This window comes from Bidens hawaiensis, unplaced genomic scaffold (genome assembly GCF_021521415.1).
Source record: "Bidens hawaiensis isolate Kalapana, Puna unplaced genomic scaffold, B.hawaiensis_p1.1 tig00000055_1, whole genome shotgun sequence".
Lineage (NCBI taxonomy): Eukaryota > Viridiplantae > Streptophyta > Magnoliopsida > Asterales > Asteraceae > Bidens > Bidens hawaiensis.
This window is the reverse complement of record NW_027491016.1, coordinates 7639831-7661439: the sequence shown is the minus strand read 5'-3', so window position 1 is coordinate 7661439 and position 21609 is coordinate 7639831. Positions and strand designations below refer to the sequence as shown.

General features: G+C 40.1%; 1 protein-coding gene across 1 annotated transcript; it reads right to left on the bottom strand.

Moving 5' to 3' along the window:
* Positions 1–7975: 7975 nt before the first annotated feature.
* On the bottom strand, positions 7976–21194 carry LOC143543639 (putative F-box protein At1g67623). Its single transcript, XM_077035936.1, has 4 exons — positions 20876–21194; positions 9439–9631; positions 8489–8654; positions 7976–8386 (listed from the first exon to the last, which is right to left on the bottom strand). Exons 1-4 carry the CDS (start codon positions 21192–21194, stop codon positions 7976–7978), a joined length of 1089 nt encoding a protein of 362 aa, XP_076892051.1.
* Between the last annotated feature and the right edge of the window lie 415 nt (positions 21195–21609).

The window sequence follows — 21609 nt, the reverse complement described above, 5'->3', positions numbered from 1 at the left end:
GGGAACAATCCCGCCAAAATGAGCCAGTCCGTATGATTCTGAAAGATCTTTTGTACTATACCTACCAAGGTATGGATAGGACAGACGATCTGACCAGAACAACCCATGAGCCAATCACAGGGTGACAGCTCACTGACAACAGTACGAGGAGGAGCACCCTCTAGTACTGTTTGTCACTATTAGCCGCTGCCTACTCACCAACTCTTACTGACGGGCGTGCGTAGCCTACAGTTGGTAGAATAGTGTTACTGTTGGCCGTAACCTATTCACCAACCAGCATGGCCTGCGTATAATCCACAGTAGGTGGGACGTGCATAATCTACAGTTGGTGGAATAGTGCAGCCGACTTTGTTACTGTTGGCCGTAACTTATCCACCAACCAGTATGGCCTGTGCATAATCCACTGTTGGTAGAACAGGAATACTATTCAGCCGGCTGTACCTGCTTGGAAACCTACCTTCGGCTATAAATACTCCAACATCTTGGAATGGTAAGATCATCTGCTATCCAGTTATCTAGCAATCTCTTAATATACTCTTATATTCAGAGCAACCTAGTCTGATTCTCACGCCGGAGGGTGGTCACAAGGAGGAACCCCCCCCCTCTCAGTGACGAGCTTACGGTGTTTGTTTTGCAGGTCTCCTGAAGAACAGCCTTCTCAGCTAGATCTCATCCGTGGGAAACATTACTTAACCCCCAGATTATCTATAATCTGTCCAGGGTTCACTTAGTGTTTCTTCATTGGCCTAGAGCCACTTCTAATGGAAATGATTCTCCTTTCATAATGTGTTTACCTTTATACTTATGAACTTCCCACTGGTCGGTATTTACCGCATAAACGGGAAGAAGTAAGTCGTTACGTGTGGAAGGCGGCAAAACCCGCATAAACACAACGTTAAAAATAAGGGAAACCTACACGCAGGACAGATGTAAGTAAAGTTTAGCCACCCTTGTAAGTGCAAGTGACGGTCTTACCCGCACAATCACGAACAAGGAAGCAAAACTTCAACCTATCATCTACCAGGTTCAAAGGTTATCCTAAAAAATAAAAAATAAAAAAAAAATAAAAAAAAAATAAAAAAAAATGAGGAAAACCTACACGCAGGACAGATATGGGTAAAGTTTAGCCATCCTACTAAGTGCAAGTGACGGTCATACCCGCACAATCACGAAAGAGGAAGCAAAACTTCACACCTATTATCTACCACGTTCAAAGGTTAACTTATCCTCAAATAAGGTAAACCTACACGCAGGTCAGATGGTAAAGTTTAGCCATCCTACTACGTGCAAGTGACGGTCCTACCCGCACAATCACGGAAGAGGAAGCAAAACTTCACACCTATCTACCACGTTCAAAGGTTAACTTATTCTAAACACTTGGAAAATTGCTAATTTAAACTTAAGTATGTAAGTCATATAACGTTTATAAAGCAAGGAATCCAATGAATCAAGCGGTCTTAGCCGCGCAAAGATTTACATTTCATAAATATTCGTTACAAGAATGGCCGGGTAACTACCCGCCTACAAGAAAGTAAATCTATACAAACTAAATCTATCCTAGTAGCGGGAAGGGATCTTCAGGATCAGGCTTCAGGGCCACTTCCACTTGGACCAGCGCCGTCAGTAGAGCGTGGCTGTTCAAGGTAAGCCTTAAGGATAGGTAGCCCGTCATCAGCAGCAGCAATTTCATTCACCTTCTCCACCACCGGATGCGGGAAGGCGGCGTATTGATTTACTGCTTGGTCATATATGGCTTCGGTATCTACATTGAACAAAGGGAAGTTGGATGGCGGGACGCCTTTCTCAACAAACCCTAGACCAAGCAGGAAGCCAACCCGTTCCCCATCCTCGTGAGAAGCGTTGAGGGCTGCGCTCATTGCATCGTCGTAGGATGTCTCTGAGAAGACCCGATGCACAACCTACATAAGAAAATATACAAGTGTCAGCACCCTATCTACAAAGAAAAGCGTGAAGACATGAAGATAGACATACCTGAGACAACGCTTCTCGAAGAAGCCATTCCTTGGCAACCAGAGCTTCTTTAAGGGCGGCTTGAGCTTGGGTGCAGGCGCGTTCGGCTTCGCTTTTGTTAAGGTTGGCAAGTAGCACTTCCTTTGCGGCAGCCGTCTCTACGCCCTTAAGCTTCCGCTCGGTATGGTCAAGCACGCCCTCTGGTCCAAAATCTCCTGGAGCTTCTTGGCATCTTCCATCGCCAAGGCATCATGAGCACGTTGGAGAGCCTCTAATTTGGCCTTGAGCTCCTCGTTCTCCACGCGTAAAGGCTCAGCAACGGCTTCAGCCTTGGTGGCCCTCTCGGTCGCGTTCCTCGCAGTCTCCTTAGCCAGCCGAAGCTGTTCGTTAACAGCTTGGGCAGCCTTGGAGCGAGCCTCGAGTCGCGCTTGAACCTCAACCTCGAGGGCCTTCTCCTTCTCCGCAGCAGCTGCGGCCAACTTTTGGTTCTCCTCCCGAAGAGCCCGCGCTTGAGATACTTCCTTGGCGCGAGCTGCTTTTAACTTGTCGTTTTCACGACAAAGCAGCTCGACGCGCGGCTGCATCCGGGCTTAGAGAACCCGAAGCTCATTGGTTAGCCTACCCTCCTGGTAGCTAGCCATGGCTTCCCCCAACGCACCATGGGGAGCAGCGTGGCGAGCCCATTCCACGCACTCCACAGGGGTACGAAGGGTTGTTCCTCGGCGTATGTTCCATCGCGGAACATACACTTCATTGGAATCCGAAACTGCAGAAAACAAAAAGCAGTTAGGAAAAGATGATAAAATATATAAGTGAAAAAGGGCCAAAGGAACCCTACGCACCTGTAGGGTCAATTACAGGCCGATAGCCGCCGAACCCATCACCTGAACCCAATGGAAATCCATCCAAGAGGTCAGGCAGATGGGAAGGTGGCGGAAAGATGCGAGAAGCCCCACGCGTACCTGAGGGACCGGCCGTCGTTGCCGGGGGCATAGTAGCAGCCGCCGTGGTCGCCGCCGCGGTCGCTGCCGCAGAATCCGCGGCAAAAGTAACCGCCGGCTCTGTGAAGGATGCTGTAAAAATTGCACTCACAGCCGGCGGTGACGTCATCTCGGCTGGAACAGTCGGCTCAGAATGAGCAACTGAACCAGCGGAAGCAGGCGCAGGCGCCTGGGTCGACGCCTCAGGTAGGCTGACCAAGCCTACCGTCATTGGCGGAGAGGTAGTACTCGGCCCCTCACCCTGGAATGCGCCAACATCCACACCTGCGTAAAGAAGAAAAGTGTTAAAAGACTTGGAATATTAAACTACGAAGATAAAAGCCAAGAGTTGTACTTACGGGTTTTCTTGAGCTTGAACGTACGGACGGGCGGGGACGAACCCGATGGAGCCGGTCTCTTGATGCCGGTCACCGTCGTCGTCATTGGTTCTCCGGAGGTAACAGTCGTAGCCTCCGGAACAGTGGTCTTCTCACCACCGGGGTTCCCCGCCACCTCTTCACTATCTGACTCAGTGTCAGATAGGAGCACCGGATCGGCTGTAGAGGCCGCCTTCTCATTCCCTTTCCCGCCGGCAGCCCTCTTCTTCCGCACTAACGGAGGACCATCTGCGGATTCCTCAGAAGAAGACAGGATGTAAGGAATTCCAGCAGCGGGTACAGCACTGAGGGGTGGAGGAGAGAATAACGCCTTACCTGGCCGCCGGTGGCTCAGGATCTCGTGGCCCAGCGGGTAGACCTCCACAAACCGATCCGCTGTTTGCTCCAGGATGGGCAACTCGTTCTCGTCAAGAGCACGAGTACCCACCCGCACGGGACCGTCAGCTTCCCGCGGGTACATGAGCGACTCCAAATTGTTCCCCTCTGAAAGAAAAGAAACAGTTAGAAGACAAACTCATATCAGCAAGAAAGACAAGACATACCATAAGGAGTAGAGTTCAAACCGTATTCGAGAAGGATGGGAACCTGAGACGCCTCCTTCCATACCCGGCTCATCCCCAGCATCACCATCCCGGACTCCGCAAACCGGTAAACCGGAGATTGGACCCGGGATATCTTTGCAAACCATTCCGCCTCCTGGTAGTTGGTGGCGTGGTGGCTCGGAATGGCTTGGCCATTTTTAAACTTCATGGCAATGGGGACGGCGCGGGCAGAAATGTAGAAGAACTCCCGCTTCCACGATCGGAGACTGCGCTCGGTTGCGCAAATCTTTAAACCCTTGATCCGGGTTGTCAGGGTGTACCACCCCTAGATGCACCTCCAAGTATAGAAGGTCATCAGGCGGTCCACATATGGCTCAACACCCAATATCCGGCACACCCACTCGAAGTGGCGAATCTTCGCGATCGCCATTGGGTGCAGCTCGGTCAGATGAACACCGTGCCTTTCGAGGACACGGTAAACAAACTTTGTCAATGGGAACCTAAGGTTCCCATAAACAAAGAATGCAGCATATACCCCGATCTTGCCACTGGGGGCATCGTACACGGTCTAATGGGGTTCAGGAAACTCAGGCTCGAGAGGATCGAGCATGAACTTCCTAACAACATACCGGTACTGATCGCCGGGCAGAGCACACTGGCACTCGCCAGCAGTACTCCTGTCATCGGTGGTAGACTCGAGATCATGTGAAGACATCTTGCAGAAAGAAAGCGATTTCGGGAAAATGCTTGCCTGAAAAGGGGAGTATTTGCCGGAAATCGCTAAGAAGAAGAAGAGAAGGGTGAAGGTGTGAATTAAAAAGGACCCTCTCCCCCTTTATATACTAATCGCAATTAATGCGGTGAATTTAATGCGGAGGAGAGAGAAATCGAGGGTGCAATAAAACTATGACGCGTGGCAAAAAGCAAGCTGGCAACAGCTGTAAAAAGGACGCGTGCCAGAAATTTCACGGCCACGCGCCCGAAAAATCGCGCCCACGCGCCTGAAAAAGCGTCTGGAATGACCGTGTACTGTCACGTCACCATAACTTCCTGCACGTCCTGACACAGTCAGAAGAAACCGTCGCACGACGTTTCAGATGTTTGGATTGTTCTTATCCTCACCAACCTTTCGAATTTCAAAATTCAAAATTCAAAAAATTTCAAAAGTAAGCGGGAAAATACCCCTTACCTTGGCAACCAAGTAACCATAAGACGGATGCGGGTACAGTGTTAAGGCAAAACCCTTCACATACCTAGCACCCGCAGGGAATTGAAGCCAAGAAAACCCCGGCAACAAAGTAACTATAAGGCGGGTGCGGGTACAGTGTTAAGGCAAAACCCTTCACATACCTAGCACCCGCAGGGAATTGACGCCAGGGGTACCTTGAAAGTAAAGTAACCTTAAGACGAGCGCGGGTACAGTGTTAAGGCAAAACCCTTCACATACCTAGCCCTCCGCAGGGAATTGAAACCAAGAAGGATCTTCTGGGCAATGCTTGCGGAAACGGAAATAACATCCCCGCATAGCGGGAACGTCGAGAACTACATTGTTTGAGGCTCCAGGATGGAATTGGTGGTTTAAACATAATTGATCACTATGTTCAAAACCACTAAAACCTCAAGGAGAATCCACACAAGTGAGACTCAACGCTCCTGACTTGCGAGAAGGTTACATACCTACCCGCATCATACCCAAATATCAAGCAAAAAAATCGGGAATTTTTGCAAGTGACATTAGGAAACCCGCGGGAAGAATCCCCACGGAGAACCTTAAAACTAAAAACCCTTTTCAAAACCCCTTGCTTAAAGTCCAAAAGTTCACCTCACTTTATTAAACATTCATGAGAAGAACATTGGACTGGGGGGACTTGAAGAGGTAGGTCCCAGCAGAGACCAGTTGGTCCCGCAAGACTCACCTTGAATAGGGACGTCTGCGCAAAGGCCTTCTGCTCCCGCAGGACCCACCATGCTCATAGAATCTTACGCGCAGTACGCAAGCTGTACACGCAGGGAAAGCCTCCCAATGGTGAAGTACCCCGCCTGTTCCCGCAGTTGCGGATACAAGCCATCAGGGAAGGCTACCCGCAGACAGCAGGGCTACACGCATAAGGCAATAGCTACTTCAGTAGTCACATGAAGGAATGAGCAAGGCGGGAACAATCCCGCCAAAATGAGCCAGTCCGTATGATTCTGAAAGATCTTTTGTACTATACCTACCAAGGTATGGATAGGACAGACGATCTGACCAGAACAACCCATGAGCCAATCACAGGGTGACAGCTCACTGACAACAGTACGAGGAGGAGCACCCTCTAGTACTGTTTGTCACTATTAGCCGCTGCCTACTCACCAACTCTTACTGACGGGCGTGCGTAGCCTACAGTTGGTAGAATAGTGTTACTGTTGGCCGTAACCTATTCACCAACCAGCATGGCCTGCGTATAATCCACAGTAGGTGGGACGTGCATAATCTACAGTTGGTGGAATAGTGCAGCCGACTTTGTTACTGTTGGCCGTAACTTATCCACCAACCAGTATGGCCTGTGCATAATCCACTGTTGGTAGAACAGGAATACTATTCAGCCGGCTGTACCTGCTTGGAAACCTACCTTCGGCTATAAATATTCCAACATCTTGGAATGGTAAGATCATCTGCTATCCAGTTATCTAGCAATCTCTTAATATACTCTTATATTCAGAGCAACCTAGTCTGATTCTCACGTCGGAGGGTGGTCACAAGGAGGAACCCCCCCCTTCTCAGTGACGAGCTTACGGTGTTTGTTTTGCAGGTCTCCTGAAGAACAGCCTTCTCAGCTAGATCTCATCCGTGGGAAACATTACTTAACCCCCAGATTATCTATAATCTGTCCAGGGTTCACTTAGTGTTTCTTCACTAAACAATGGTATATAACGATAGTCATAACATGCGATAATAAATTCGACTAGTTTATAATGTTTTTTTAAACAACTAATGATCTGCTCCTAAATCATTATAACTTGTGTATTGCGAGATGTGGATTGCACGGTCTAGATAAAAAAATGTGACTATAAATGTGATTCGGATTTAGGATTTAAGTTTATAAAAACCAAAGTTACAGAACTAATTTAAAATAGGAAAATTGGATTTTAATAATCCCAACTTTCTGTTGTTGGCCAATAATAATTTCAACTTTGTTTATTCCCACCAGTGGTCCCAAATTTAAAAAGTTGGCTCTCAATGGTCTCCCGTTAAAAAAAACCTAACGGCGTTAAGTTTTTTTTTCTGAATTTCAAAATGATTTATTAGGACTTTTGATCGGAAGGAGGATACAAGTCGATTAACGTAAAACTTAGCTCGAAATGATGCTTCAAATTCAAATTTAAAAAAGTTGGCTCTCAATGATCCCCCGTTAAAAAAAACCTAACGGCATTAAGTTTTTTTCCGAATTTCAAACTGATTTATTAGGGCTTTTGACCGAAAGGAGGATACGAGTCGATTAACGTAAAACTTAGTTCGAAATGATGCTTCAAATGGCTTGATTAGTGCTTCAAATCGGGCGTTTGAATTTAAAATTAATAAAAATTAAGCTGTTTGGAGTATCGTTTTGAGCTAAGTTTTACATCAATTGACTCGTATCATTCTTCCGATCAAAAACCCTAAAAAATCAGTTTGAAATTCGGAAAAAACTTAACGCCGTTAGATTTTTTTTAACAAAGGACCATTGAGAGCCAATTTTTTTAAATTTGGGACCACTGGTGGGAATAAACTAAGTTGGGATTATTATCGACCAATAACAGAAAGTTGAGATTATTAAAATTCAATTTTCCTTTAAAATAATTAATATTAGTTGATTTTGTTTTAAATTAGTTTGTCACCAACTGGAAATTTAAAACAAAAACAGAAGATCATAAAAAACCTAATCATTAATTACCGATTGCATCATTGATATAAATTTGTTCACACACTCTACAAAGTTATTATTGACAGAAAAAACAAATTAAATATACTTAATAAGATAAATAACTTGAACCATTGATAACAAAACAATCTATTAATGCATTATAAGTTTAGAGTTTATCGGTAATATCCTTGCTTTCTAAATCTTCAAACGACATTCATGGCTTTACAAAAATAAACGAGTTCCCGATACCACAAACACTTCTTACAACTTGCAATTTCTTTATCTTCATCTAAACTCCAACTCCTTCTTTTAAATCGGATGGCATGATCTTGTTTGTGACATTGTGTGTTGACCTTGTCTAGAGTAACCCGGTTGTTAATCCACATTTGACTTAATATTGAATCAATTTTGTTCCTACAATCTTGCACATTCCAATGCGTTGATTTTGAGTTATTCATGCAATTCAAAAGATTTAACCCCTCTTGACTTGATTGATCGCCACTTGAAAGAAGAATCATGCCATACACGTATGTCGCTTCTGAATGTCCCTTTTCAGACGCCTTTTTTAAAAATTCTAGCCCACAGTTGACATTAACTAGACTGAAATAATCGATCTGTAAAAATAATCATTAGTGTAGTTGGTTAAAATTTTTAATAATAAAAAAGAAAGAAAGATAAAGTGTCAAATATTAGAGGTATAACTAAGTTATTCTTACCATTCCTTGTCTGAACAATGACTCAGGGTTTCCTTTCTTGAAGCAATGAGTTAAGAAAGAAATAGCGCTTTTACTCGGTGGAAACCAATGAATTATTGGAAACTTGTCAATGGAGATCGATTGAGCGATACAGTCATCCGATGTTGAATCCAGAAATTCCTTACAACTGTATAATAAAATAGAAATTGATTAAAATACTGAAGCAAGCTTAAACTTAAATATGAGATATAAGTGCGTCTTAAATATGAGACATACACCTATTTATTTAATAAGTACGTAACCTTTTTTTTTTTGAGAGTAAAGATTTTCATTAATAAGTACGCCACCTTACCTGAAGCAGCTTTTAATGCGGCTTGACCGATCGCGAAACCACTACTCCCTAAGCCCACCAAAGGAGAGAAAAAAAAAAGGTTAGGTACTTATTAAATAAAGAATTGATTCAAATATTTTGATTAATTTTTCATTAATAAACATACAAAGGATTTACAATGAAAAAAACATATATATTATAATAACAAAGGTAGAAAATATGAATAGATCGGGGAAATCAAGCCATAGCCGGTGAATAATATAATCATCTTTTTAATATGATTACTGGGTTTAGATGAACCTTTAAAACTTCAAATTCATAGAATTTATTTATTACACTAACAAAGGCAGAAAATTTATACGAAAATTCAAATTGTTTACTACAAAATCTGCAGCATATATATATATATATATATATATATATATATATATATATATATATATATTTGTTTTCCCAAATATAAGCTTGAAATTGGGTAAATTCAGCATCATGCATGAATTGAACAAAATATAGTCTAACTTTGTATTTATGATAAACAAACAGAAGGGTTTGTTTTTTCGTTTTTTTTTTCATAAAGCAAGCAATACCTCAAAGTCGGTTGCGTCGAAAGAAAATTAAATCATGAAGTTATAAAACTAACCTGATTTTTGCATTAAAAAGATCCGTGAATGAAGATGATGCAACCCGGGCAAGAACGTCAACTAAAAGATCTCTTGGAAGCTCTCTAACGTTGCTTGTTGATTGGTTAATGATTTGACTTACTTGTTCATGTTTACGAACACTGAAACTCGTATGATCGATCATCTTTCTTGTTTTCTTTGGATTTGGAAAACCTATTGCTATTCGAATATATAGCAAGTTAATTGATTGCTTAAAGAAAGCAATTTAATTAATTCGAGCGAAACAATTAGAATACGAAATCTTGCATGTACATATGATGATGACCCTTGTACGTGTTTTTATATATAAAAATTACTTGGTGAGAAAGTATTAAGGATTTGAATTTAAATCTCTATAGAAATAGGACGGTATATTGAAAATATCCTTACCATATATTAATTACTTTTGTGGTTTGTTAAAAAGGAAAGTAGGAAACTTTCAGTCTTATTAATGGTAATTAATTTAAAAGTTTTAAAGCAATCCAAAACAAGTACTTGTAAAAATATTATTACCATATATGAATCTTTGTACAATATCACAATAAATTCATTCCGATACGATGAGGCAATAGGGACGACGTGCCCTCAGTAAGCGTCGTAATTAGACCTAGGTATTGGACAAAAGGTGAAAAATACAACCCCTACCCCGAATGCGACGTGTGTGTACTAACAAAACACCATCACAATGGGATGCAAAAACAATTGAATCAACCGCGTGCTGAACTCAATGAAATTAAAAAGAAGAACAAAGGTGAGCTGAGTCAAGATCGTGAAGACGACGATACCGATGAAGATAGTTATTAGTTATAATAGTTTGACGATTCGTATTAAAATTGTATATACTATATTTTAATTTAATGCTTGTAATTAGTTTTAACGTTTTGTAATTTGACGATTTATGATTTTATTTATTTTTTTTGGAAAATTAACAGTTTTATAATTAGGTTTTAATTTGGTAAAAAAATCTGAAAAATATAGAAACACTACAAAATTACTTTAATAAAATACTAAAGGGTTAAATTACTTTAATAAATATTTATTTTTAATTGAAAGAAAATTTAGTGAAGAAATCTAAGACGACGACATGTAGTTGCTATACATCACCTTTGTAGCGAAGATAATGTTCTTTGTGATGTATATAGTATAAATATTATGTAATTTGATAATGATTAAAAAAGTATATATCTATAGCTAGGGTTGAGTTATAATAAGAAGTGAAGTGTGTTTAAAATGTGTAGGAAGTAAACTAGTGGGTCTAGATGGAAAGTGTGTTTTTTAGGCGGTGCGTTTTATTTTAATACCTGCTTTATAACACTCCAGGAGTATAATCGTCAAGTGTATTTTAAATAAAAAAATAATCACAAAAAAACACACCAGATTTTAATCAAAATTTAAAACACAACACCAAGAACGCAAAGAACATAAAAAACAAAAGCACACTTTTATTAACAAAAAACACACCAGTATTAAACACACGGTAACCTATACATTCATATTACAAGAACAGCCTTACAAGACATCTAACCATTTTCCCCCAAACACCCATTAAATACGTACATACACACACCAATCCACCGACCCACATCACAAAAAACTTTAATGGCTGAAAAATTCTCCCCTGCCTCCAAGCTCGTCCGCCGCCACCGCCCTCAAACTCGACGTTTCCAGCAACCAAGGATCGTATTTACAACCATATTTGACGGACCAAGAGAAGACTAAGGAGTATTAAACCCCATCCCATTTCCTATGCTGGATAACGAATCAGAATCGGGCCCGTTATCAACCATGCCCCTTATAGAACTCCCCGAATTCGACCCGCCGTTACCATAAGACTGATGAAGAAGAGAAGACATACATATATCATTTTCAAAAACATAATAATAAGCATTAAATAATAATAATAATAATAATAATAATAATAATAATAATAATAATATACCTTAGAACAACACACACAAACTAGAAGCAACAGTGAACGCACCAGAGCAGTTAATTGAATGGTGATACAAATCCTTCTGCAAAATAAGTTGTCTCGTCTGCATCATCGAAACCGGTTCACCTTTCGCGTAATGAAACGACGTCTCCGATCTCCGTACCGTCGCCGAAATAATATTCTCTTGAGACGATGAACAAAACGGCTCTGAAGGCGGTACTTGAGATCTAAGCAACGGGCGTCTATGTGATGACGAGGGTTTTGTGGATTGGTCGGAAGCCGGAGTTGAGATGGAGTGTTTGGATGATTTTAGGGTTATGGAGTGTAGATCGCCTGCAGATAATATTGCAGGGGACAGAGACATGAATCTAGAGCTGGCTTCTCGGACGCGAGGGCGGCGGTGAGGCCGCGGAAGAGGACCTCATTGGTCTACCGGTGAAGGTGCGCCATGAGAGTTGGGCATCAATAAACTAGGATCTTACCCCTGTGTGTTTTACTTAATCCAATGGTCAGAATAACTTCCTACTTTTCTTAGGAAACATTAACTTTTTATTGTAACCTTGCTCTCTATAGCTATAGCTATATCTATACCTAAATCTATACTATATGTAAAACATGAGTGATAGACTTCTTAATTTTTAAGAAGTACTAAACTTGTTGCTTTTAGTACAAACCATATTGCATAAGATTAAGACATTTTAGGAGTAATTTTATCTTTTGACAATTTTGTCTTTTAGCAAATCATGTACGGTTGATTTTAGGTTATTAAAAAATAATTACAAGTTCCGTCCTTTAGCTTTAACCACATTTTATTAATTTATAGAATAGTTAGATATATACACCTTATTTTAAACCAACTACCCCCACGACGTATAAACGTTTATAATTTTTTCACACGCTAATATTGTTTTTAAAAAAACATTATACTTGTAACATCACGAAAAATTTGGTCCAATTTTGACAAATAATAAAGATGAGGGATCAAAAATATTCATGGTATAAATAATGAGTAAAATAAGACAAAGAAATGGAAGTAGCTTATGTTGAAGAATGAAGTAAGGAGACTCCATCCCACATGGAAAGTGGTAAAGAAAATAAAGCACTTTATAAGGAGGGAACTTTCCATGATAATGTTCTTATGTGGCTAACCACTCTCCCTAGTCCTAGCGGAGGGTGCGAAGCACCCAACGCGCACGCGCACGGGTACGGGTAATGGGCGCAATATAGCGCACGCTCGCATCGCCGCGAGCCGCTTAAGAGCCGCCTTAGTATTTTTGGATGATGAGACAAAATCAAAATATGGCAAGTTACCAAAAGATCAGGGACTAAAAATGGAAGATTTGAAATTTTGAATCTTCGCGCATCGCGAAGAATTTGGTCTTGCATCTTCGCGCTACGCGAAGTTGCAAGTCACCGACAATCGACACGTGGCGACACGTCAAGGCAGAGCATCAAAAGCCTTCAGGTTTGCTTCAACAACCTGAACTTACTGTATGAAAATGGGAAATGATAACAATGGACTTCATTACAAAACTCCCTAAAACTACCCGACAGCACAATGCTATTTGGGTAATCCTTGATAGATTAACTACATCCGCTCATTTCTTACCGATCAATGAATCTTATTCTATGGATAGATTGGCACGGATTTACGTGAAAAACATCGTAGCATTACATGGTGTGCCATTATCTATCATATCCGATCGAGACAGCAGATTTACGTCTCATTTTTGGAATAGTTTCCAAAAAGCGTTAGGAACTCAATTAAATCTTAGCACTGCTTATCATCCTCAAACTGATGGGCAGAGCGAAAGAACAATTCAAACGCTTGAGGACATGCTCCGAGCTTGTGTGATCGATTTAGGCGGATGTTGGGACGATCACTTGCCTTTGATGGAATTTTCGTATAACAATAGTTATCACACAAGTATTCAGGCCGCACCATTTGAAGCTTTATATGAACGAAAATGTAGAACGCCTGTATGTTGTTTCGAAACTGGAGACAATCAAATATCTGGACCCGAGATCGTCCAAGAAACGACGGATAAAGTGTTACAAATACGTGAACGACTTAAGACGGCAAGAGATCGACAAAAGAGCTATGCAGATGTCCGCCGTAAGCAATTGGAATTTCAAGTAGGCGATAAGATCTTATTAAAAGTATCACCGTAGAAAGGAGTCATACGATTCAGCAAGAAAGGAAAGTTAAGTCCACGTTTCGTAGGACCATTTGAGGTACTAGAACGAATCGGTACTGTTGCTTATCGCTTACGTTTGCCAGAAGAGATAAAGGAATACACGGTGTATTTCACGTCTCTAACTTACGTAAATGACTGGCTGACGAAACCTTAGCCATGCCCTTAAAAGATGTTGAAGTCAACAAAAATCTAAAATTTGTAGAACAACCTCTACAAGTTGAAGATTTCCAAGTCAAGCAACTTAAAGGACGAAGGCTAAAGCTAGTCAAGATACGATGGAACTCTCGAAGAGGACCGAGTTTACTTGGGAGCTAGAATCAGAGATGAGAAGGAAATACCCACCTCAGTTTAGCGAATCTCGAGGACGGGATTCATTCTAAGGTGGAGAGGATGTAACATCACGAAAAATTTGGTCCAATTTTGACAAATAATAAAGATGAGGGATCAAAAATATTCATGGTATAAATAATGAGTAAAGTAAGACAAAGAAATGGAAGTAGCTTATGTTTGGGAATGAAGTAAGGAGACTCCATCTCACATGGAAAGTGGTAAAGAAAATAAAGCACTTTATAAGGAGGGAACTTTCCATGATAATGTTCTTATGTGGCTAACCACTCTCCCTAGTTCTAGCGGAGGGTGCAAAGCACCCGACGCGCACACGCACGGGCTCGGGTGAAGGGCGATGGGCGCAATGTGGCGCACTTTGCACTTCGCACGCCCGCATCGCCGCGATCCGCTTAAGAGCCGCCTTTTTATTTTTGGATGGTGAGACGAAATCAAAATATAGCAAGTTATAAAAAGATCAGGGACTAAAAATGGCAGATTTGAAATTTTGAATCTTCGCGCATCGCGAAGAATTTGGTCTTGCACCTTCGCGCTACGCGAAGTTGCAAGTCACTGACAATCAACACGCGGCGACATGTCATAGGACATGTGTCACCACGAGGTGACACGTGGCAGGCCATAGTGACACGTGGCAACACGTGGCAAGCCTATATGGCGACTCACCAAGCCTATTACATCTTCGCGCGTCACGAAGATGCTTTGCGTATCGCGAAGTTGCAACTTTTTGCTTATAAATAGGGCCTCCATGTAGGGGGGGGACCTCTCATCCATTCTCACACTCCAAAACACACACATAACCTCGATAAGCAGGCCACGACCCCGACATGCCGATATCCCAATGATTATAGCCTTGAAGTGGGTACTAGAATTCTTCCAAGTTGCTCCCTCGACTTTCCTCCAAGTAGAAGTGCGGTCCAAGTAGAGCATAGGCAGTTCGTGTAAGAAGCCATACAAGGTAGGGATTCTGCCCGGTTATTATATTATATATGACTTAGACCCTAGTCAGGGATACAACTCATACCTTGATTATACAATAAAATGAGAAAATAGATTTTTATAAGTCAAGATTATAAATGAAATATTATTTCCTTTTATATATAAAGATTTTTATAAATATTTCTTGTTATAAAAGAAACTTGAAATATACGTTACTTCATGAAGAAGAAAACATAGTTATAGATAATTAACAAAAGAAAGGACTAGAGGTCCTTATATTTTACAAAAGAGATAAATGTCAAGGTAAAGGTTATGCAATCGGACTAAAGGTCTGAAGCTAGATCATTGATCTAGTACTTATAAAACGTTATTATCGTACTATAGGTCCGAGGTAACAAGACAAATTGGTGAGAAACACCAAACAAGAAGAAAGGTGAATATGCCCAACTTTTTATAAAACAAGTATGTGAATGTTTGCATGGGATTATATCCCTAAAACTTTATAAACAAAAGTAATCGCTGGCCCTCAGGCTGTTGTATTCGTTTGTTTGGATCCTTACATATGTGGGTAGACGGTGGGCACACCGCACCACACTTGCTAATGCCTCCGCCATGTTGGGCCGGACCTAAGTAATGTCCGTGAGGGGATTATCTCGTGTATGTTAGTAGTTGCTAAGTCCTCGATACTGCGGTATCGCTGAGAGGTTTCAAGTAATACTGAATGTTTATAATAGTAAATTTGACTTGGTTATTTCCTAAGCCACGATGGGCCGGGTCATAAGATACCCGAGGGGATAACTAAGTATTAAATATTTTGTATCAGCATGTTCACCAGCATGTGTTTCTGACGTATTTTTTTATAACTGTTTTATAGGTAATGGAGATTAGGTGTTTGGAGATGATGGATAGCCGCTAGACGATCTGATGGCTCAATTGACGTTTTATTATTAAAATAATGTAAATCATGGTTTTATTATCCAAACATTTTTGTACAAATTAACGGGTGTTTTAAAATCCCGTCTTTCAAATCTAATAATATTTTATTAAATCTACCGCTTTACAACCTTAAACTCTGATATATTTACAAAACAGGTACCAACTTATGAGTCACACGCCTAGGCCTGTCACTTTTACCCGAAACCCGAAACCCGATCCGAAAAAACCCACACCCGAACCCGAACTAACCCGACCCGAAGAACCCGAACCCGAGAAAAGACTAACCCGAACCCGAACCGAAGTAATTTGGGTTGGTTCTGGGGTTTGATTTATAAGTTTCGGGTCAACCCGAATAAACTTTAGTTTTAAAATTAAATATATTTTTAGGTATAATAAGCTAAGTCTTAGCCACTAAAGTTATCGTAATCTAGCTCTAATTGACTGTTGTCATTTTAACTTATTTATTATTAATTTACGTTTTTCGTTTATTACTAATAGCAACCGAAATCAAACAACCAAATCACGCCCGATTGAATACGATTAAGACGCGAGTTAGTTTTACTCTTTTATTGAATTGTTTTATCAAGTTATGTTGGTTTGTTATTTGATTATTTGTGTTATAAGCAAAAAAGTATATATTGTTTTAATTTTAGCATTGTAGTTTTTAATTTTTTTTTGTTATTGTATTTTTTTTTCTTTTGTTTGTTTGTTTTCTAGGATACTCGAAACCCGATTAACTCAACCCGAAAAAACCCAAACCCGAATTAACCGAACCCGAAAAACCCGTGAGAGATTTGGGTTGGGTTTCAGGTCAAGATTTAAAACTTTGAAACCCGAAGAACCCGACCCGAAAAACCCGAAACCCGAAGAACACCCCAACCTAGGCCCTAAGTCGGGGTGTGACAATTCCATCAAAAATGAGTATGTTATTCTCTTTAATTTGAGTATGGTATTGCTATACTTTTTCATTTTAAAATTTTAACGTGTAACATGATTACCATTAAGGACCGGCAAACAAGTCAGGTGGGTTCGACTGTTCGGGTCATGGGTCTAAAAGGTTAAGGTCGGAATGGGTCGATACAAAAAAGTTAATTTGGTTTGGGTTAGGACGAGTTCAGGTCGAAAGGGCCGAGTCAGAATGGATTTCGGGTTAGAACAGTGTTAGGCGGAAGGGGCTGCGGGTCAAGACGCGCTCAATGTAGCATTATGTATGCATCAACACCTGATTGTATGCGTACAGTCGTTTTGTGACATGCTTACAAACAACGGTTAAGCTTTCAATGTCGCATTACTAGCATATTATCGTCGGGTTACGGACGTACTTTTGTGAGGTCACGCACTTACTGAAACGGTAACACTAGTTACGCGTTCGATGTCATTTTTTCGTACATAACCCGCTGCATCGCGCGGACATGTCACACCCCGACTAGCACAATGCGGAAGCGTAAAACGGGAATGTAACAGACACCTCTGGTATCAACACATTGTTTATAAAGAAAAATTACAAACTAATTTACAATATATTACATTTCTTTGTTCTATCATTGTTTTACAGTTTAGGCGATACAAGCAAAACTAGTTCGTTAACTATACGATCTTACTACTAGTATCCTTGCTTCTATTCACATAGCATCAACCACAGACCTTGGGCAAGTAACAGATCACCAAATCATTCCGATTTAGGTACACCTGAAAAGCAGTTTAAAACGGGTCAACTACTAGAGTTGGTGAGTTTCACGAGTTTCAAGAAAACAGTAATGAGTATTCACAAGTCAACACTTGTAATCATGAAATAAGTATGTATGTATGTAAATGATGTAATTATGCTAAGCTACAGTGAAGCCTTGACTGTATGTGCTGCGTGCATCCATTTCCCACGCTCAATCAACCACTGTGGCCCCTTTCCGCCCACAACATGCCCCAAGTAGCTATGTCAAACACTACATAGCGTGTTGTATAATTATGGTCATGTGCAAACGGGGTAAAGTCTCAGCAATATATGCCGGCTCTGTCTGGGTTTGTCAAACCAATAGTACTATTCACAAGCCACCGGCTCGAAGTTAATCACTGTGTTCGTGAGGACTTTCGTGTGTTAGCACTTAGATAATTCACATCATCAAACATTTCATAGTATACAGATATGTACCAACATGTTTTTCACCCCGAAAGTTCGTAAAACAATTTAAAAGTGGGGTCATGAAACACACGGTTTAGTAAATAATCAGTACTGTATCAGCTCGTGGTTTGTTCGGTCTGCTATCAGTAGTTCCTATAATTAATATTATAATAATATTAATATTTTAATATTATTATAATCTCAATACTAAACTGGGTTGTATAACTAATCTGGGTAAAGCTGGAACGCCCAGAAAGTGGCAGTAGGCTTAGGTTGTGATGTTGTTCAATGTTAATACTTAAAACTGAACTTGGCTCAGATTCCCGTTTTCCCGGCAGGGCCAAGTTGTTCGTTTACGCGTTCAAAAAACAGTTATGGGAAAATAATCTTGGGTAAATGTATTGGTTAATAAAATGATTAAGTTATAAAGAAGGATCACATACTGGGGTCCCGGATTAGCCACGGGGCCCGTTTCCGTTTATTCAGTTTGATTTAAGAAGAAACGCGCACAATCCACCCGGATTGTCCAGGTTTCTCATAGAAAAGTTCGTTTTTACTTAATTAATCCAAAAATATGATTTTTGATCACTCTTGGTGTTTTGATATTCCCGCAGATTCGTTAATCGCTAACTTGCCGGTTTATATAAAAACTGAATTTGTTTAATATTCAAATTAGCATAATTATTTAACCGTTAATCATTAAATTATGAAAATTTATCCACTTATCAATTAAAATATGTAGATTTATATAAATTTTTTTCTGGAATTATTTACTGATTTATTAATTTATAAAAATTCATTTTATCAGCAATATTTCGTCTGAAAATCGCCCGTTTACCCCAAACAATTTCCAAAAATTCCAAAAAAATTCTTGAATACTCCAATCGTGTCCCAAATCAACCTGTATCAATTCCAGAATGTAAAAAACTCGTGCGATATTCTTTTAGACCCAAATTCGGCTATAAAAATTCACACGAACGCATATACACAAAACACCTTTAGACTTCTCCAAGTGATCCCAAAATTCATATGAGATTAAAATACATCAAATCTGAGTTTCCAGAAAAATTTCATAATTTTTGAAGTGTTTTAGCTATTTTTCCCAAATAAACGTCCCAATTCGGTAATAAATTCGCCAAATATTCTCGGATGGTCGAAAAATTACCAAATTTAAACAGGGACTCAATGACCTGGTCCCTGATGTTCTTGAAAGATTTCAAGGCCTAAAAATATGCACATCACAACCATAACCTAAACAGCCCGTAAGCAAGTGTTTCGGCATTACCTTAGTGGGTTTGGCTCGTTTCTGACTTTCTAATCAAGTTTTCAGGTTCCAATGCTTCTATGCAAGCTAGATACAAGTTCTATATCACAAACCAAGCAGGTTTCATCAATAGAACATCCCTTTAACTTAGGGTTTCGGCTAGTGCACAAAAACGAACTTTTGAACCGTAAAAACGCCGTTTCAACCCTTTAATCCGTGTTTATGGCCAAAAAAGATCATGATTCTGATTTGAAACTAGGTTTAACATCAAAGTATGTTTTTGAATGATTTTTGAGAGTTTTACATGGTTAACTATGATTTTTAACAATCATGACATGTTTATATGTTGTTAAACGAGTTTAAACGAATCAAAAATCGATTAACCATAAGGTTTTTACCTAGTTTACTTGCTGGTTTTGGCTGTAGAAGAAGAGTTCCAGAATTTGTGTTCGAAAATATGTGTAAAAATATCTCAAATCTAGTTTATATGTGAAAGGAAAAAAAAGGGGGGGTGGGGTGGCGGCTGCGGCCGGAAGTCCATGGGCCCATTTTGGCCCAAGTTTCTGATTTCTCAAGCCCAAATACGAAAAGCCCGGTCCAAATTTAGTTCAGGTTCGGTTTTGGCGCGAAAAATATATCGGGTGCGTTAAACAGTGCGAAAAGGAGTGTTTTTCGGCTAGTTTTGAGTAAAATTATAAAAACATACTATATGTTTGTAAAAATGAAAAATATTTTCACTGATCGCTTAAAACATTTCCAATAAGTGTTTGGCAAGTCTTTTTCGGCTTAACGGATGATACAATGCTTGGTTTGTAACTATCTTTCCCGTTTAAATCTATAGCGGGTAGTTAAACGAGCATGTTTTCGTTTAACTTGTTTGCTATCAAATTAAGGCCATATTACTAATATTTTAGTTTGTATAGATCGTATATCACTTATAGATGGTCCCCCGAGATATCTGGGTCATAACCCGACCCGTTCGGTTAATCGTTCGTTTGTTACGCAAAAGGCGTTTATTTGCTTAATCGGTAAATACGTACTGAGGTGTACCTTGTTTTGGCTCAAATGTCACAGGACACCTAGCTAGTACATATAAAACAAAGAGCATTAACTAAAACTGCGTTCTAATTATGAAAAGTAAATATAAAATTGTTAGGTTTGATTAAAATCAATAAAACTACTATTTTATAGACAAGAAGCTTGAACTCATTATTCAACCAAGGACCTATTAGTTAAATGGTATGATGATTCTTTTGTCAAATGTAAGGTTACGTGTTGAAGTCCTAACAAATGCATTGTAAGGTGGTTGAATTTTCATTTTTTAAAAAAAGAAAATAAAAAAGAAGTAATTATTCAACTTTGAGTTTAAGTCGGGCTTCATTATTAATTATTTATTAAAGGGATAGTGGTTTTTAATACTCCCAACTTTCACTCGTTGGTTAATATCACTCCCAACTTTCACTTTGTCTCCCACCACTCACAACTTTCACTCATTTGATTTTATCACCCCCGTTAACTGATGGCTAATGTCGTTAGTTGAGGCGCTGACGCGGTTTTTTTTTATTTTTTTAATTAAGTCAGATGAGGTGTCATGCCTATTTGGAAATTACTTTTTTTTTTATCAAACATCAATTAAAATACTTAAATTGAACCCCTAAAACATATTGGCACTTCAATCGATCCCTAAAACATGTCAATTGAACCATCAACAGCCTAGCAGCAACCACAGCACCAAAAACTGATCCAACCGACACAACTCGGGTAAACCCGGTAGCATTAGGTGAAGTAGCCGGAGACCCAGTTGGAGTAGAAGCAATAGACGGCGGTAGAGCACCAGGACCACCAGCCGGAGTGTCAGCAGTAGGCAGAGATGCCATCGGAGTGGCTGTCGGAGACACGGTGGGTGCGGTGGTCAGAGACATGGTCGGGGCGGAGGTGGGTAACTGAGAGGCAGCAGATCCGGTGGCTAAGGCGAGTAGAAGTATGATGATGAAGGTTGAAGATTCCATTGTTGTTGGTATCTCTTGACGTGTTTAAGGATAATAATATTGTAAAGAGAGAAAGTGGTTTTAGGGATTGATTGAAGTATCTATATGTTTTAGGGTTTGATTTAAGTATTTTAATTGATGTTTGATAAAAAAAAGTAATTTTCAAGTAGGCATAATAACTCATCTGACACCTCATCTGGCTTAATTAAAAAATTTAAAAGAAAGAAAGCCATGTCAGCGTCTCAACTAACGATGTTAGCCTCCAGTTAATGGGGAAGTGATAGAAACAAATAGAGTGAAAGCTGGGAGTGATGGGAGACAAAGTGAAAATTGGGAGTGATACAACCAACTAGTGAAAGTGAGGAGTATTAAAAACCAATGTCCCTTTATTCAATGGTGTAATCCTTAGTTAGTTAGGTACATGCACTTATAGTTT